Raw genomic sequence first — 19703 nt, forward strand, 5'->3', positions numbered from 1 at the left:
CAGAAATCGTACTATAGTTATATTCTATAGTATGAGACACTTAGTCAGGTTTAGTACTTTGTATAGAGACGCACTATAGTTGACGCACTTTGAACGCAACTTAGTGACGTCATGAATTAGTTGAGTTAGAGACTACCTTTGTACATAAAGTCAGCTGGGGATAGAATTTCTTAGGGATAACAGGTATTTTATAGACAGACACTCGACTGTGGCCTTTTCAGTATTAAACCATCATCTGTGTTGCACAACGGTTTGCGGACTTAGCTTCTTCACTTGTTATGTGTGTAAGTCTATGTTCTTGTTAGTCGCGTTGAATACACCCGCACAAGAAACTCCAGAGTAGTCTGTCGAAGTAAGAAAGGCATCAACAACTACAAGACCAAGGGTTTTCACAATATACAACATACACCAGACAGTTATTAAATAACATTTTTAACTAGTATAAATAATAAACATTTTTATTATTTTTTTTAAATAATACAAAAATAATTTTAAAAAATGCAGCGGGCAATCAAAGTAATTGTTTTTCCTTTTACAAAGACTAATTTGATATCAAATATGGATTATGTTTCAACAGCCGAAATCTCATTGATAAACACACGTCAACATTTTACGTTAGTTATGAATAGTTGCAAATAATAGAGAGCACTGTACTCAGCATTTAAATAGAAAATGATTTCAAATACAAAATACATTGATAGATGATAGATATGTACATTGATAGGTAGACGGACAGACAGATAGATGGTACATTCCAGAAACACATCATAACATTATATATATGTTATTATGTGTTTATGGAATGTTTTTATCTATCTGTCTGTATATATATATATATATATATATATATATATATATATATATATATATATATATATATATATATATATATACACTCGTCCAATGATACTTGAAGTCATTGTGAAGACTTCCATGTCTACATGATCATTGATTGCCTAAAAAATGCTCAGTTCAGCACATGATTCAATTGACTAATTACAAAATTTGCTAGGAACATGGTCAAGCCATGAGTTGTCTGACTTGCTGTACCATTCTTCCGTTGCTTGATGTTGAGATTTATTCTGAAATATGAATAGAATAAAAGTTTTCTAAGGTGAACTTACCTACAGAACGATTCACTTTGTTAAGTAGCATAAGTAGATCTATATATAAGAGCACTATCCATCCCTCTAAAGCAGGGGTGGGCAACCTTTTTATATCGAGGGCCGCCTTAAAAAACGTTTGGGAATGGCGGGCCGCATATATGTATATATCTTAGAAAGATACGCTTACTAACTGTGTAGAATGTCGTTTAACTCATATTTACACTGTATTATAGTCACGTTTCTATCTTTTTTTTCACACTCCACGTTGAAATATTACAACAAGAGTTAGTAATTATTTAAACCAATTTTACAATTTATTAAAACTGTTGTTGTCTTTTTATATGACAATATCCCCACAAATATACTGTTGTATTTAATGAGCAGTATTTTATTTTTTACACTTGTGCATAATGTTTCTTAACTATGAAACTATCTTACTAGTTGTTACCCCTGTGTGTGACTGCTGTCAAATTACAGCCAGTCAACATTGACCAGTGATTATACTTGTTTAGTTTCCACAAAAAATGTTTGCTCACTGAATGAGACAATAATATATGTTCCGGAAGTTAAATGCCGGGACAAGCGAAACCTACCCTTGTGAAGCATCACCATAGAATGCTGACAATGTCCTTCAATGGTGCATACTAAATCAGGAGACCCGAGCAAGACTCTCCAAAGACTATTCAGAGAACTCCCTGAACTGGAAACCACTGCGCGGTTCATCTCAAATATAAGATTACTGATTTGAACCCTTCAACATGTAAAATAAGCACGAAGAAGATGAGGAACAGATGTATGTTTACCCAAATAGTGTGAACAGCAGCAATTTTTTTTTAAAGTGTGGAAATATCCATGAGACTTCTGTGGAAGTACTGACTGGAACTTCTCTTTGCTTGGAGTTATGTCCTCTGCTTCTGCGATAAATGGTGAGCTGATGGTATTGACGTTTTAAAATTTGCTTTTATAAATTGCACAATTAAGGAATCTTAATAAGTGTTGTACTTTTAATTATTTCACTAAAAATAGTTTTATCTTTCAGAAAAGGAAATTTGAAAAAAAGCTATTTTCTTTTGCTTGCCTGTAGAAATGGGAACGCCTTGTTTGAAAGGATTCAGCATGCATTTATATTTCATATATAACCAATTGCAATACTAATTATAAAAAACCTGAAATCTGTCTTCCACTCTTCATCAGAAATATTGACATCAAGGTCACAATCAACGTGCTTCTAGTAACAGAGCAATTTCTTCCTCGAGATTTTATATCTCATTTGCCTTTCCCATGCTAGGCTAGCCGCCGACTAGCGGATACATTGTTTTATTTTTTGTTCATAAATCGGAACTAACCGTGGTTAACAACCCAAACTCTAATAAGTTTAACTGTTTGCTACTATTGTATTGTTGAAATTTTATGTAGCTTTGTGAAAACTTTCCTGTTTAGAATTTATGGTTGGGATATTTTTTATTTTAAAAAAATATTTTTCTCAGTCAAAGATCGAGCTTCATCAGTAGTTACACTTGCCATCTTGTTCCAACACTCAGAGATTGTGTTTTGAATCGAGTGTATTAATGTATAGCCAATAAGCATAATCTTCGTTTACTTAAAACTTTTATAATGAGACAGTTTCAATAATTTATATAGATATTATTTTTAAAATTTGCATTTTTATATGTATACACTGTGGGCACACCTGATTTCTATAGGTGTCGGCGGGCCGCATAAAACGCGGGCCGTAATTAGCCCAACCCTGCTCTAAAGAATGTCAGGCGTTTTCAGACAAAGTAGGACATGATGTTTCAATGTTTAATTTCGAAAGTTTTTTGTAAATAAAATGTAGATAAATGAAACAAACAAAAGAGCGCCAAATGAGCTACAGGATATCTTAGGATTAAAAATAGATGTGTATGTCGTGGGGGGGGGGTAGGGGTGACATTGTGGCCATGTGTATGTGTTTGTTAGAATGTAGAGTTATTCCACTTTGTATGAGAGCTCATATTGTTATTGTTGTGTGTAGCCTGTGTTATGAGAGTCGGATGTACTCAGCGTATTGTGTTGGCGTTACTTATTGATGTCAGTGTTCTTTTGTGCTATTCAGCTTAAACGTGTATTATTTAAGCTAAAATGGGGCACCACACATGATTTGTTTACCGTCTTTTTTTATTCCTCTCTGTCTTCTGCCTTGAGTAGAATCTCATTCAATGTCCATTTTTTAAAGTGGTCTTCTCGTCGCCATGAAGTTTTAATTTGCTTTTTTTTTTTTTACAATAGGTGGCAGGTCATCGTGGGGCTCAACTGTCTTTGTAATCCTGTCTCTAACCTCTTCGTTTGTCATGCGGTCTTTGTAGGTGATACCTTTGGATCTTTCTGTAGCCTCTCAATTCCATCACTAGATCATTCTCTCTAGTTCTTCAGTTCGCGTCCAAGTTTTTCAAGCAAATAAGAATATGGCCATGACCAAGGACCGCATCATTCTGTTTTTTGAGGACTACGTTCATTGTGTTTCCAGAGTATTTTAAGTTTTGCAAGTGCGGCCGTGGACTGTGAAATTCAGGCCAGTAGTTCGGGTTAAGTTTTTTCATCTGAGACTTGTCAGTTTTTCACCTTCTATATTGATGTCACTATTAAATCCATGCAATTGTTCAAATGTCTGTGTTTTTCCCCATTGATTTGCATACAATACGCTGCAGAAGTCTATGCGCATCATCAAGTAACTGACTCTTCTTTTGTCCCTGAGAAACAAAATCTCTGTCGTCGGCAAAGCGCAAGTTAGTGATTCTTCTTCCTTCAATCTAACATTCTCTTCGTAACCTTCAAAAGCAACCATTATTATCTTGTCAAAAAGCACCCAATTGTAATGGGTACCTGACATTAGTTAGAGAAACTTTAGGCGCTTGGTCTTATATCTGGCCTCATGACACCCTCGTTGACCATAGATACGAATGTAATATATGGCGTCACGTGAATGGCCAGGTGTAACCTTGACTAATCTTTAATAAATGTTTTTTTTTTGGAGTGCAAATCAATTTTCAGTAAAAACAAGCAAAATGTAAAAAATCCTTTAAAAAAAAAAAAAAAAAAAAAAAAGCTTATCTACAGGGGAAGAACTTTGCCTTTAAAACTCTATCAATAATATACAAGTTATTTCCCTTGTTCGATCTCAAACAAAATAATTAATTATAAATATTTAATTTACTCATTGTTTTTGTGTTTTTTTTTATTGATACATGTTTTGTTAGGTACAATAAATAATTGTTTAAAAGTTTTAACTTGATCGGAGAATGCGTGAGGGTGAAGAAGCGTTAACAATAGTTAAGTGGACTAGACCCAACACATTTAGCCACATCTGTAAGTACTGAAGGATTAATTACCTTTGTTGGTATCAAACAAAACAATAAATTACCAGTAATTAATTGATTAATTGATTATTTTTTTAATTCATGTCTTGTCTATACCAATGAATAACTGTGAAAAGTAAAGTTTCAACTTGATCCGAGAATGGATGTGGGAGAAATAATGTGTACCTGACAGGCAGAAGGACAGACAGACAGACAGAGTGAGTTGATATAAGCTTTGTACAAAAAAAATAACTTACTTGTAACAATGACAACAACAGTTTTAAAATCCACAACGTCGCCAACTGTGGCCTGACATTCTACAGTACCATTCAAGGCGGGTGTTGCTGCTACACTGATATTGACTGATCTTGAACGAATTCTAATTCTAGGACCACCGATAATAAATTGTCCTATATATAACATATAGACAAAATATGATTAAAATGTTTCGCCCCATGAAAAATATTTTTTGTATGATCAAGTATATTATAACTACTCAAGTAACACAATGAGCTGTTTGTGGATGTACCTGAAGACAAGGCTCGCATTGACCAATCTGGGTTGGGCACATTGTCCAGTCTACTTGCTTGAAACAGTATCGCACTGCCTTCTGGGACCTTGACCTCAAGCACTCCATTAACAGTGAAGGAATTGATTAAGCCTGAAATGTGACCTAGTTTTTATAAAGCTCATATCAACTCACTCAGTCTGTCTGTCTGGTACAATTTCCTATTCTAAAATATAATTAAAACTTTGCACGATGTTTCATTGTTTCTAGCAATCAATAGAACAAATTAACTAACTGATTAATTGTGTTTATTTAAGAGACATAAATCTTTCAGTGTTTATAAATATGGCTACAAATACACAGTTCTTCCCCTTAGAAAAGTTACTTTCTTTTTTCTTTTATTTAAAGTATTTTTTTTTCTTTGTTTACAATTTGACCTGAACGCTGCACAGTTATATTTGAGATAATTAATAATACCATGGTATTGTTGAACTGACCTGTCGTCTGGCAAGCTATGGGATCTGAGGAGAAATAAATAGTTGCCTTATTTCTTTTTAAATTTATTTTATTATTTAATTATTCATGTGTGTGTTTCTATACGAGTATGTTTCTCTGTGACAACGTTTATCTATGTGTATGTTTCTCTATGTTTATATCTCTCTATGAGTATGTTTCTCTATGTGTATGTTTCTCTATGTGTATGTTTCTCTATGTGTATGTTTCTCTATGTGTATGTTTCTCTATGTGTATGTTTCTCTATGTGTATGTTTCTCTTTGTGTATGTTTCTCTTTGTGTATGTTTCTCTTTGTGTATGTTTCTCTGTGACAACGTTTATCTATGTGTATGTTTCTCTATGTTTATATCTCTCTATGAGTATATTTCTTTAAGAGCATGTTTCTCTATGTGTATGTTTCTCTATGTGTATGTTTCTCTATGTGTATGTTTCTCTATGTGTTGTTGGCCTCCTTCAGTCATAGAACGACTATGGTTCATCTCGAAGATTTTTTCATGTGATTGTAGAGCCCTATTATGGAAAGACACTCCTGTCCAAAAATATCTCTGGTTAAGGTGGGTTTTGCTTTGGTGGTAGAGGAGACGGCCATTGTCCATATGGCACGCTTTTCTTCCAGAGCTGAGGCCCATGTTTTTTCACTGTTCATAGCTTTCTTGGTCACGTCTCTGTCCATCTGGTGCGGTCTAAGGCGATGTCTTCTAAATGGTTAGTATCAATGTTCACTGTTTTTAAGTCCCTTTTTATTACATCCACGTAACGGAGGTGGGGGCGACCAGTTTTTTCTTGAGTCTGACTCGAGTTGCCCGTAAAGAATGATTTCGGTATGCGATTGTCCTCTATCCGGCGAACATGTCCGAGCCTGCGCAGGCGGCGGTGTCTGAGGACTGATAAAATGCTGGGAAAGCCCGTTCGCGCAAGTATCTAAGTATTGCACTCTTTCTCCAATGCTTTGTCTAGGTAGTCCACGACTCATTGCGCACAGTAGCGTACTCAGAACGCATGCCCTATAGACAGGTAATTATAGATCCAAGATAACATAATTCATTTACGGCATCCAGCTTGTTATCGTCAATGAAAATGGGTGTGGCTGTAGCAGGTGGTCCCATAACATTTGTTTTCTTTGTGCTAATCATTAGGCCATACTCTTTACAGGTCAGAGAGAAGCTGGACATTAGTGACTAATGCTTCTCTTGTGAGTGTGCCAATACCAATGCATCGTCTGCGAATAGTATATCTCTTACGAGGGTGTTGGCGATTTTATTTTTGGCCCTCAGTCTGACAATATTTAGATGTTTGCCATCAAATCTGAAATAGAGATAGATGCATTCGGTGAATATGTCATAGGCGCATTGGATTAGCTGTGAATAGAGTATTCGAAAGAGCGATGGGGCCAGGACACATCCTTGTTTGACTCCGCTGCTGATAATGAAACTTTCGGAGTAGGTGCAGTTGAACTTAACAGTATCCATTATATTTTGGTGAAATGATACAATTACATTTAGCAGCTTGGATGGACAGCCTACTATCTGTAAAATTGTAAAGAGGCCATCTCTGCTGACTAGATCAAGGGCATTTGTCAGGTCAATGAACGCACTATACAAAGGCATTCTTTGTTCTCTGCCCTTTTTCTGAAGTTGATGGATGGAGAAAATCATGTCAATCGTGGATCGCGAAAGCCACGCTGTGATTCTGGATAGACCCGATCAGCAAGTTTTTGCAGCCTCGGAAGTATCACTCGAGCTAAGACTTTGACTACAATACTTAATTGTTGCAGCCGCTTCTGTCACATTTGTTCTTGTACATGGTGACGATCTTGGCACTCCCCAATGTCCTGTGGCACATAAACCTTCTTGCCAACATTTGCAGAGCAGTTCGTGTAGAATTTGGCTTAGTGTATATGTGCACTGTTTCAAAAGATCTGGGGGATACCATCGCATCCAGGGGTTTGCCGTCAGCCATGTTGTCTATGGCTTTGTCTGTTTAGAAGTTATCGAGCAGACGTGTCTGTGAGTGTCTGTCACTAAGTGTTTCTGTGTGACTAGTTCTGTCAGTTTGTTCTGTTTGTCTGTTTCAATTTGTTTTGCGGAACATATATTCCTGTGAGGATGTAGAGGATTATGTATTTGTTTGATTGTTGTATGTGTGTTATGGTCTTCATATTGTCCAGTTAAACTCAATGTTATTATCAATTTATTTTATAACACAGAGCTAACATTTTGAGAACGGAATTTAAATAAATGCAGTCTTCCATTTCGTTTCCTACTGTAATGGCTCCTGTTAATACTCTTTTTCAATAACTTACCAGCATACAACATCAGCATGGCTGTCAGATACACTACTGGATAGTGAGTTCTCATGGTGCACCGTACGAAAAAATGTCTGTTTAATGGTATTGACCTATTGACCTATAATAAGAATTTAAAATACCAAAATGTTAAATTGTAGTTGATCAGGGTGTGTATACATTTAAATCCGATATTTATATATGCTAACTACAATCGATATTTAAACAAAATACTATTTTGTTGTTTTAGTTACATCCCAGTCGTAGATTCCTTCAGGATGGCGGGTAGGGCTCAACAGAAGTCATTGTGACTACACTTCAAAGCGCGGACTGCAATGCATTGTATTGTTATATTATTTAATAAAACAATACATGAACTCAAACGTATTTACAACTTTTGCTTTCATTAAAAACGTAGCTTAATGCTGAGACATAGAAGAAATGTAAGTAGGTGGACACTTCTACTTTTACCCATGAAATACAATGAAACAACGTCTTCTCTTAGTTCCACTAGTCAAGGCTATGCATAGACATTATCATGTACTGGCGAGTTCATTAGCTCTTTGTTTCACATTAATAAGATACAATCACAGACATTTGTTTCCAATTTTAAAAATAAACATATTAATTAGTAGAATAATAATGAACTATAAGCCCTAAACGGGAGGATAAAAAAATAAAAAAACTTATAAAGAAACATTTGTAATGACTGTACAGTTTATGTTAATGTTGATAGTGATCAATACATTTTTATATAAAATGTAATATCAAATAATAGCATTTCTGAAATAAAGTATATTTATTTTACTTAACTCTACTATAAAAGATTCTCAGCAGGGTTAGGGTTAGTGTTTGGCTTAAAATAACCAGTTTGTGTTGTTCACACTATTTCATTATATTTCACTATAAATCCTAATCCTAAAAGTTATTGTGACAACAGCCAGTGACAAACCGACGATATTAATTACAGACATTAAAATGCATACACAAATATTAAATAGACAAATAGACCGAAATAAATTGCAATTAATAATGAAAAAAAAGTTTAATAGTATACAATAACTTAGAATGTATTTTTTTTAATGTATAATTCTGTCCAAGACAAATAGATTTAAAATTACTTTTGTTTATTACTTGCCTGTTGTAAAGGTTTTGGCCGCAGTCTTGGATTACCTTTATATACAGCTTAAAGCTACTGTAGCGATTCAGGGTGTCATTTAGACCATACGTCAAGATAGAATTTCCTAAAACAACAAAATGAACAAGATAAACATATAAAATTAAAAAAAAACAAATAAAAAAAAAACCAAAGCTTATACAAAGTTTATAAAATTAGTTTGGATCAGTCTTCTAATGACAAATGCGTACAAAAATATTATATTACTGTTATATCATAGATAATAATAATATAATAATAATAATAATAATAATAATAATAATAATCTTTATTGTCGTAAGGAAATTTGTCTTACAATTTGTGCATCACACTAAACAAAACATTATAACTAAAAAAAAAAAAAAATGTACATTCAGACCAGATTCACTCATATTTTACATGTGAAAAGTTTATATCAGATTTTTTCTATGTAAAAACTAATTTTAAAATGTCCCAAACGTCCGTTTCTAGAAGGTCATAGCTAATAGAAATATTTAGAATAGAAGTTTCTAAGATTCTAGAGAAGACGACTTAAAAAGGTATAAATTAGGTCTCAGTGAGATGTAGCGGGTTCATGAGCTGTTGTAGGTCCTTAACGACGGAATAGGTGTTTCAGTACTTGATCTCTTGGAAGTCAATTAGTAGTGAAAGTCAAGTTTTAGTCAAGAAAATAGAAAAGCAGCTCAGTTGTTCAGTTGTATCAGTAGATTTAAGTTGTTCAATTGTTCAGTTGTATCAGTAGATTTAAGTTGTTCAGTTGTTCAGTTGTATCAGTAGATTTAAGTTGTTCAATTGTTCAGTTGTATCAGTAGATTTAAGTTGTTCAGTTGTATCAGTATATTTAAGTTGTTCAATTGTATCAGTATATTTAAGTTGTTCAGTTGTATCAGTATATTTAAGTTGTTCAGTTGTATCAGTATATTTAAGTTGTTCAGTTGTATCTGTATATTTAAGTTGTTCAGTTGTATCAGTATATTTAAGTTGTTCAGTTGTATCAGTACATTTAAGTTGTTCTATTGTATCAGTATATTTAAGTTGTTCAGTTGTATCAGTATATTTAAGTTGTTCAGTTGTATCAGTATATTTAAGTTGTTAAGTTGTATCAGTATATTTAAGTTGTTCAGTTGTATCTGTATATTTAAGTTGTTCAGTTGTATCAGTATATTTAAGTTGTTCAGTTGTATCAGTATATTTAAGTTGTTCAGTTGTATCAGTATATTTAAGTTGTTCAGTTGTATCAGTATATTTAAGTTGTTCAGTTGTAACAGTATATTTAAGTTGTTCAATTGTATCAGTATATTTAAGTTGTTCAGTTGTATCAGTATTTATAAGTTGTTCAGTTGTATCAGTATATTTAAGTTGTTCAGTTGTATCAGTATATTTAAGTTGTTCAGTTGTATCAGTATTTATAAGTTGTTCAGTTGTATCAGTATATTTAAGTTGTTCAGTTGTATCAGTATATTTAAGTTGTTCAGTTGTATCAGTATATTTAAGTTGTTCAGTTGTATCAGTATATTTAAGTTGTTCAGTTGTATCAGTACATTTAAGTTGTTCTATTGTATCAGTATATTTAAGTTGTTCAGTTGTATCAGTATATTTAAGTTGTTCAGTTGTATCATAAGTTGTTAAGTTGTATCAGTATATTTAAGTTGTTCAGTTGTATCAGTATATTTAAGTTGTTCAGTTGTATCAGTATATTTAAGTTGTTCAGTTGTATCAGTATATTTAAGTTGTTCAGTTGTATCAGTATATTTAAGTTGTTCAGTTTTATAAGTATATTTAAGTGCTATTACGTTGTGGGTTTATTATTTCAGTGGTTGTATAAGAATCACTGGCGGATCCTTGGATTGGCGATAGGCGCAAACTTAACTTTCGAGTGGGGGGCGATCCTTTTTTTTATGCCGAAATCACAGTTTTTTAACATAATTAGTAACATATGTAAAAGATAAAAGATACTTATTGATATTTTATAACTAAACTCAATATTATGAAGTTACCCTTCTGCTATGTTGGCCGATTTGGTGGGGTGGGGAGGTCGATAGCATAAATCCGCCCCCCGACACTTAATTTTTGAGTTGGGGGAGCGGTTCAAATTTTTTGCTTTCAAGAAAAAGGCCTCAACAAAGATGTTTTTTTTTTTGTTTTTGTTTTTTTTTTTGTTTTTTGTTTTTTTTTGTTTTTTCGACGAAGATGAGAAACACTGCTTTATTTTTTATTCTTATATATATATAGGCCAGTGAGGGTGTCATGGCGCCTGAGTTGATGTTTATATCATCCCGTCAGTATTTTGTCTGAATTGCATTATACATTCTATGACATAATGTTATTTATAATAACACTAATAATTCTAATTCTAAAAATAAACACGACTTGTTGGCTGTGAACGTTGGACGATTAATGTGAAGGCTCAAAGAAGAATTCAAGTCTTTCAGAGTCAATGTTACCGTGACCTCATTCTACTGCTTTCTAGAAAAGGTCAGGTCAAAACAAGTTACAGAAATAAACACATGTTAATTATAACTAACCAATTAGAGAAAGAGGTCATGAAAAAAGTCGCATTCGTTACTTTGTAGAAGGTCATAGCTTGTAGAAATATTTAGAATAGAAGTTTCTGGAATTCTAGAAAAAATTATTAACATACAGAAAATTGGATAGCTGCCTGGTCTTGTAGTATGCGCTCTGGACTGTCGATGGATGGGTGAGAGTGCGAGCTCTGCCTGCCGCCATGCCCCATCTCTCAAAGGTTTGGGTTTGGATGCAAGGAACATCCAAAGCATTTTAAAAACATTTTACCTACTGTTAGGTGTGAGATACCAGAAAAAGAAAACAGATTTTTTACTTTTACAAGTCAACACTCTGGCAGACACAAAAGAGCAACTTCTGAATTGAGACGAAAGCTGAGCTGGACGGATTAGATTGTAAGTCATGACTCACTGTCAAAAGTCATACTTCGAGGTACAGTGAAGGGAGCACGAAAAAAAAAGGAATGCCTAATGAAATGCTGCTTGAAAGACTTGAACTCGACACTCTCTTGCTTCTATTCTGTCAGAGTGGAGGGATCAGGTTTTTGTGAAGCGTCACAGCGCCCCTACCAAGTCAATAGACATTGAGATGAAATAAGAATGAACAGGATCTAAATGAGAAACAAAAATGACTTTCGAGTAAGATAAAGGATTTTCAACATAACTGAGATTTTGTAAACTTATTATTAAAACCCTTGGTACCTACTTATGGGCGTAGACGAGGGAACGGGATTCGAGGCTCTACCCCCCCTCTCCCCCCCCCCCCCCCACGGTACTGAAATCACACCTCTTTAATAAAAAAAAACTAAAGCGAACAACAGTCATTCAATTCTGTGAGCGTAACCAATAGGGTTTTACGTCAAAACACCTCTAATAAAAAAAAAACAACTAAAGGAAAACTGCAGTCTAAAAATTTTATAAAGATAGTTAAGGAAGGTTTTGAGGTTAAACCCCAAACAGATCAAAAATACAATCACTAAATTCAAAGAGTGAAAGTGGGTTCGGGGTTAACTAAAGCAACCCTATTGTTACCATTTCAGCCTAGCAATCGGATTTTCCTGCCAGTTGCTGGATATCATTTATAATGTAAATGTTAAAGAATTCAAGGCACAGAAAAAAAAAGCAAATTACATTCATTTGAGGTTCAACCCTCCCCCAAATAAAACATTTCACACTTTGATTTGTTTTTTTCTACCAGTCGCTGGGCTTCATTGATAAAATAGAGTGAAATGCAGATTTTGATATAAAAATTTTAATAGAATATGCATTTATTTATTTTCCAATGCAGGAAATAACGCTAGGCGCCGGGATCAGCCCCGCACCCTGCTAGCTGACAAGAAAGGTATCTCAAGTTGTTTCCACTAACTCTTGTAATATATACCATTCTGAATACGCCCATGGATCCATGGCATGGGCGTAGCCAGGGGGTGGGTTTGGGGTTCAAACCCCCCGAAATGAAATCCCCCCCCCTTGAGGGGGGGGGGATCGGAATTTAGTGAATGATTTTTTGCTTTGATTTTGTTTATTTTAGGTGAGATTTTAATACTAAACCATCACTTGCCCCAGCACAACCAATGGGGTTTTGAGTTTAAAACCCCCTACCAGGAGGTTTTGAGTTTAAAACCCCCTACCAGGGGGGTTCGAGTTTAAAACCCCCTACCAGGGGGGTTCGAGTTTAAAAACCCCTACCAGGGGTTTTGAGTTTAAAACCCCCTACCAGGGGTTTTGAGTTTTAAACCCCCTACTTGGGGTTTTTGCAGTTAACTCCCCCTCTTCTATAAAACAAAACAAAAAAAAATGCAAACGAAAATCCCCTAATTCCAAGAGCACAGTTAAGGAAGATTTTGATTTTAAAACCCTCTCCAAAATTTACGATAAACCCCCTCTTCAATATAAAAAAAAAGCTAATTACGCACTCAAAATGTTAAGAGCGTAGCTAAATGGGTTTTGACTTAGTTTTGAGTTTGAAACCCACTTCAGCGGGGTTCGAAGGTAAAAAAATAGCTCTTTAATAATAAAAACAAAGCAAATTATACACTCAAAATGTTACGAGTGTAGTCAAAGGGGTTTTGAGTTTAAACTCCCCTCCAGTGGAGTTTGAAGCTAAAAAGTACCTTTTCAATATAAATAAAAGCAAATTACTCACTCTAAAACCTATGAGCGTAGCCAAAGGGGTTTTGAGTTTAAACCCTACGCCAGGGGGGTTTGAGGCTAAAAAAAAATCTTCAGTGTAAGAAAAAAAGCAAATTACGCACTCAAAATGCTATGAGCGTTACCAAAAGGGGTTTTGAGTTTAAACCCCCATTCAGAGGGGTTCGATGCTAAAAAAGACCTCTTCAATATATATAAAAAAGCAAATTACACACTAAAATTATTTGAGCGTAGCCAATTTAATCGGGGGTTTTTAGTTTCAACTCCTCTTCTACAGATGGCGTTTTTTTTAAAGTTTAACACCCCTTTAGATGATTTTGACGATAAAACTTCTCTTTTCGATTTAAAATCTAAAGCAAACTACAGTCACTTAATTCCAAGAGCGTATTCAAGAGAGGTTACACATTTTTACCAGTGGCAGGGCTCCCTTAATAAACTACAGTGAATAGTCATCTGCCGAAATTGAAAAACACTAAATGTTGCTCAACAAAGATGGCTAAGACAGATTTTAGGAGTCAGTTATAGAGATCGGGTGTAAATCAATGAAATCCTATGCCGAACTGGGAGTCGACCCCATAGTAAGATTGTGAGAGAGCGACGCATGAGGTTTGCGGGACATGTTCTCCGACAAAATTAATTACGCATAAGAAGAGTTGCAATGATTTCTAGTACAACTTGACGCCACTCATTCATTGAGGTCCTCATGGCAGGTGGGAAGAGGCTTCAGACATTACCAGTGACAGATTTTTATGGAAACAGCTTGACGTCAAATGCTCCGAACGGCGCGGGAGGGTCTAAGTCAGTAAGAATAGCACATTAGGTTTTTGAAATAAAACTTTTTAATAGCAGGAAAATGCAGTGTAGATACCTCAGAATATGCATTTTTTTGGCTTTCAATACCAGAAATAGTGCTTTTAGCGCTCCCCCAGACCCCCTTACTATTAATGGCGGAGAATCTACAATTTCCCCACTAATTCATGGAACAACCCATTCTAGGGTACATTCTTCCGAAAGAATGAAGGGTCAGAATGCAATAAAGAATATGTACACACACACATACACACACATAAATACATATAAAAAAAAATTTCGCGGGGGGCCCCCCAAACCCCCCCCCCCCAAAAAAAAAATCCTGGCTACGCCCATGACCCATGGTAGTAGTTTACATGAGCAATACTAGACCATTGTAAACATGTTTAACATATATAAACAAAAATTTAAAAAAATATATAAAAAAAACGTTCAACATGCAGTGTCATTAGATAGGATCAACAGAAGACATTCGACACCAGCTCGGCCGTAGTTTTGTTGTAAACGATGTCTATGACTAGTTAATCAGAGATGGCTTGTACATCCGTCTCCTGGGCAGAGGTTTCAAACTAGTTGGAACTAGTCGACCAGAGGCGTCCAGGGCCGGCCTTAATCCACTGCAACCTAGGACACCGCTGTGGGCCCCGACCTTTCATAGGACACGCACTTTCATAGGACACGCGCTAATTCTAGGTGTATAAATTATTAAATTAAACCATTTTATAACTTATAACAGATTTCCTGCGGCCTCCTGTCGATTTACCAGGAGCTCCTGGAAATCTCCTGAAATTGGAATATACGAAATATTCGAAAAAGTCCTGGAAATATACGGAAATTATTAAATTCCTTTGAAAGCTCATACAAATCTCCTGAAATATGTAGACAAAAAATGTCATTTTGGGGTGTCATTCAATATTAAAAACACCAATCCTACGCGCGATAAGAAAAAAACGAATTTATGCAATACCCATAATTTTGGAATCTAGTGAAAAAAGCTTCTCGCGCCTCAAACTTATGAAGAATTACGTGAAGTCAACATTTCTCGTAGATAGATAGATTGAAACATTTGGTAATTCTTGCTATTGAGCGTGATCTATATAGGAAATAGAATGTGTATGATATTTACTCAAGGCTCGTAAAGTAATTCTGTACGTAGTAAAGAATGAATAAAATGCATAGACGAATTTATTTTCTAATACAAACTCTTAACTTTCACTTATTATCCGTATCCCTACCCAAACTTGGCCCAGCCCACAATGGTTAAGTCCGGCCCTGCTGTTTAGTGACCGGTGAATACAGACTAGATTACTTGTTCTTTTTCCATGACTTCTTGGTCACAATGGTTAAGTCCGGCCCTGCTATTTAGTGACAGGGGAATACTGCTTGTTCCCCCCCTCTGTTTTTTTTTCGCCTCTAAAATTACTTGGGGTAACTCTTGTCCGGCCGACTTGCAGAAATAAAAGAGTGATTTTTCCATTACTTGGTGTCCAAACTCTGGGCCATGATGAGCATTATATATATAGATAGTCTTTGAAATATTTTGTCTGCTGCATAACAACGTGTTATGGAGTCGTGGTTGTTGAGCGGTAAAGCTCTTGGCTTCCTAACCGGGGTCCTGGTTTCGAATCCATTGTGGAGACTGGGTTAAATTTTGTGGATATTTTGGCGCCTCTTAGGTATCTGCTCTAATGGGTGACTGACATTAGTTGGGGAAAGTAAAGACTGTTGGTCGTTGTGCTGGCCACATGACACCCTCGTTAACCGTAGGCCACAGAAACAGATTACCTTTACATCATCTGCTCCATAGATCTCAAGGTCTGAAGGGGAACTTTTTTTTAATAACAAAGTGTTTAGTTCAATCAGTCTGATACAAATGTCGGTCGAAGAGGTAACCAGATGTACATTTCAAACAACAGCACTGCACTATATAGTATTGATTTGTCATTTGTATTACAAGAGCACATTCTTCTTCTATACTATAAAGTAGAATGTGAGGTGTATGTATGTGACTTATAGACATCAAAACCGCTTGACCAATCTTGATAAAACTTGGCAGGAATGTTTCTTAGGTACCAACTTAGACCTTAGTGTATGTATTGTAGCCCTAAAACAAACTTAAGACCCTAAAAAAAATAAAATAAAGTTGTCCAGCTCTATTACAGCTATAGTATTTTATAGATCTAGGCCATGTCTACAATGTTGACATGAGAAAAGATCGAAAGGATTTAGACCTAGATCTAATTTTAAGAAATACACTTTGCGCAGATAGTTTTTTACTTTGACACATGAAAATACAAAAGAAGATCCTTTTAGTTCATTATATAATAAAATTAACCTTCAATTTTGTGCTTCAAAAGCATTTTTTTTTAATTAATTAGTTCCCTATGTATGTAACTACAGATTTCCTGACGAACATTCTTTCATTAGACAATACGTAATGAATCGCGTACTAAAAATTAATTCGTTTAATTGTTTACTTTATAATCCCATCCCTAGATCTAAAACTCTAATTCAACTCTAAGATGATAAAACTTCTCTTCGCACAGATAGTTTTATACTTTAACACATAAACATATTAATTAAAGTCCATTCATTTCATATTTTGATCAAATAAACATTCAAATTTGGTTTTCTAAAGCTACATTCGTTTACGAAAGCTGCGAAGCCGAGTTGAGATAGGCATAGATCTATATTCATTCATGAATCGCGTACTAAAATTATTTCGTTTAATTGTTTACTTTATAATCCCATTCATTTAACAAAGCTATCGCTCTTTTCGTTTTTAATAGATACGAATGTATCGGCTTCGGGTAAACCATTTTCGCAAAACTAATTTTATTTTCGTAGCGAAAGAGAAATAACGTGAAAGGATCATTAGCAAAGTTTAACATACATCTAAATCCAATCCACTAGATTAGTAAACACAAACTTAGACCCGCGGCTAATGTCAGGCTAGTATATTATAAAGTAGAATGTGAGGAGTATGTATGTATGTTACTTATAGACATCAAAACCGCTTTTGTGCGATCCATCTGTCTTTCGGTCTGTCTTTCCATACATTTCTATACTATGTTTAGAACTCTAAAACTATAAAAATAAAAACTATGTTGAAAACCAGATTCCAATATATTTTTCAGCTTCTTAAGTGCTGGTATAACCGCTATCTTTTTTATTTTATTTTATCTTCTGAAAGAGAGACTTTTTTTAAAATTAAGTATGTAAATTGTTTTTTTTGTTTCATAAAAATATTCCATTTTTTTATTATTTACTATTAATAGCAAAATACAATGCTCGTGCGATTACCTAAAGAACATTCGGAGAAAAAGTAAGAGTTCCTATAGGACAAACATGCCATAAAGCAGTTGTCGTTAAAAAATATATCCGTCACCCAGACCATACGTCATAAGAACAAACGATGAAAAAACCTCAATGCCAAATCAACGATTTTTAAATAAGAGTTTTGATGAAGACATCTCTGGGTACTATGATACAGATAAAGACATCTCTGGGTACTATGATACAGATAAAGACATCTCATGGTACTATGATACAGATGAAGACATCTCATGGTACTATGATACAGATAAAGACATCTCTGGGTACTATGATACAGAAGAAGACATCTCTGGGTACTATGATAAAGACATCTCTGGGTACTATGATACAGATGAAGACATCTCTGGGTACTATGATACAGATGAAGACATCTCTGGGTACTATGCTACAGATAAAGACATCTCTGGGTACTATGATACAGAAGAAGACATCTCTGGGTACTATGATAAAGACATCTCTGGGTACTATGATACAGATGAAGACATCTCGGGGTACTATGATACAGATGAAGACATCTCTGGGTACTATGATACAGATGAAGACATCTCTGGGTACTATGATACAGATAAAGACATCTCTGGGTACTATGATACAGATAAAGACATCTCTGGGTACTATGATACAGATGAAGACATCTCTGGGTACTATGATACAGATGAAGACATCTCTGGGTACTATGATACAGATGAAGACATCTCTGGGTACTATGATACAGATGAAGACATCTCTGGGTACTATGATACAGATTAAGACACCAAACAGCCAACTGTTAACTAACGAAATAAACAGTTGTAGACCAACGTCTAGAGAACAAGTTGTGTCAGTCAAGACAACCAGAAGTGGTCGATTTGTTCAAGTCCCAAGTAGATATCAATCTTAAGAACTTTACAAGGTAGGATGTGATAATAACTTTACAAGGAAGGATGTGATAATAATTTTAAAAGGTAGGATGTGATAATAACTTTACAAGGAAGGATGTGATAATAATTTTAAAAGGTAGGATGTGATAATAACTTTACAAGGAAGGATGTGATAATAATTTTAAAAGGTAGGATGTGATAATAACTTTACAAGGAAGGATGTGATAATAACTTTACAAGGAAGGATGTGATAACTTTACAAGGTAGGATGTGATAATATCTTGAAAAGGAAGGATGTGATAACTTTACAAGGTAGGATGTGATAATAACTTTAAAAGGAAGGATGTGATAATAACTTTACAAGAAAGGATGTGATAATAACTTTACAAGGAAGGATGTGATAATAACTTTACAAGGAAGGATGTGATAATAACTTTACAAGGAAGGATGTGATAACTTTACAAGGAAGGATGTGATAATATCTTGAAAAGGAAGGATGTGATAACTTTACAAGGTAGGATGTGATAATAACTTTACAAGAAAGGATGTGATAATAACTTTACAAGGAAGGATGTGATAACTTTACAAGGAAGGATGTGATAATATCTTGAAAAGGAAGGATGTGATAACTTTACAAGGTAGGATGTGATAATAACTTTACAAGAAAGGATGTGATAATATCTTGAAAAGGAAGGATGTGATAACTTTACAAGGTAGGATGTGATAATAACTTTACAAGAAAGGATGTGATAATAACTTTACAAGGAAGGATGTGATAACTTTACAAGGAAGGATGTGATAATATCTTGAAAAGGAAGGATGTGATAACTTTACAAGGTAGGATGTGATAATAACTTTACAAGGTAGGATGTGATAATAACTTTACAAGAAAGGATGTGATAATAACTTTACAAGAAAGGATGTGATAATATCTTGAAAAAGAAGGATGTGATAACTTTACAAGGAAGGATGTGATAATAACTTTAAAAGGAAGGATGTGATAACTTTACAAGAAAGGATGTGATAATAATTTTAAAAGGTAGGATGTGATAATAACTTTACAAGAAAGGATGTGATAATAACTTTACAAGAAAGGATGTGATAATATCTTGAAAAAGAA

The 19703-nt window shown here is 34.7% G+C and overlaps 1 protein-coding gene across 1 annotated transcript; it reads right to left on the reverse strand.

Annotated features, from left to right (window-relative positions):
• Window positions 1-833: 833 nt before the first annotated feature.
• Window positions 834-8892, reverse strand: LOC106050984 (uncharacterized). Its single transcript, XM_013206091.2, has 6 exons — window positions 8870-8892; window positions 7767-7869; window positions 5447-5470; window positions 4971-5102; window positions 4699-4851; window positions 834-1082 (listed from the first exon to the last, which is right to left on the reverse strand). Exons 2-6 carry the CDS (start codon window positions 7819-7821, stop codon window positions 1078-1080), a joined length of 369 nt encoding a protein of 122 aa, XP_013061545.2. The 5' UTR covers window positions 7822-7869; window positions 8870-8892; the 3' UTR covers window positions 834-1077.
• Between the last annotated feature and the right edge of the window lie 10811 nt (window positions 8893-19703).

The sequence above is a fragment of the Biomphalaria glabrata genome, chromosome 6 (assembly GCF_947242115.1).
Source record: "Biomphalaria glabrata chromosome 6, xgBioGlab47.1, whole genome shotgun sequence".
In the NCBI taxonomy this organism is placed as follows: Eukaryota; Metazoa; Mollusca; class Gastropoda; family Planorbidae; genus Biomphalaria; species Biomphalaria glabrata.

Bases quoted from the DNA above. Each gene is read 5' to 3' on its own strand.
- LOC106050984 (XM_013206091.2), bottom strand. From the start codon at position 7,821: ATGAGAACTCACTATCCAGTAGTGTATCTGACAGCCATGCTGATGTTG. The intron at 5,471-7,766 runs GTAAGTTATTGA...ATTTCTCCTCAG, and splicing joins CATGCTGATGTTGTATGCTG to ATCCCATAGCTTGCCAGACG. The intron at 4,852-4,970 runs GTACATCCACAA...TGTTATATATAG, and splicing joins AATGCGAGCCTTGTCTTCAG to GACAATTTATTATCGGTGGT.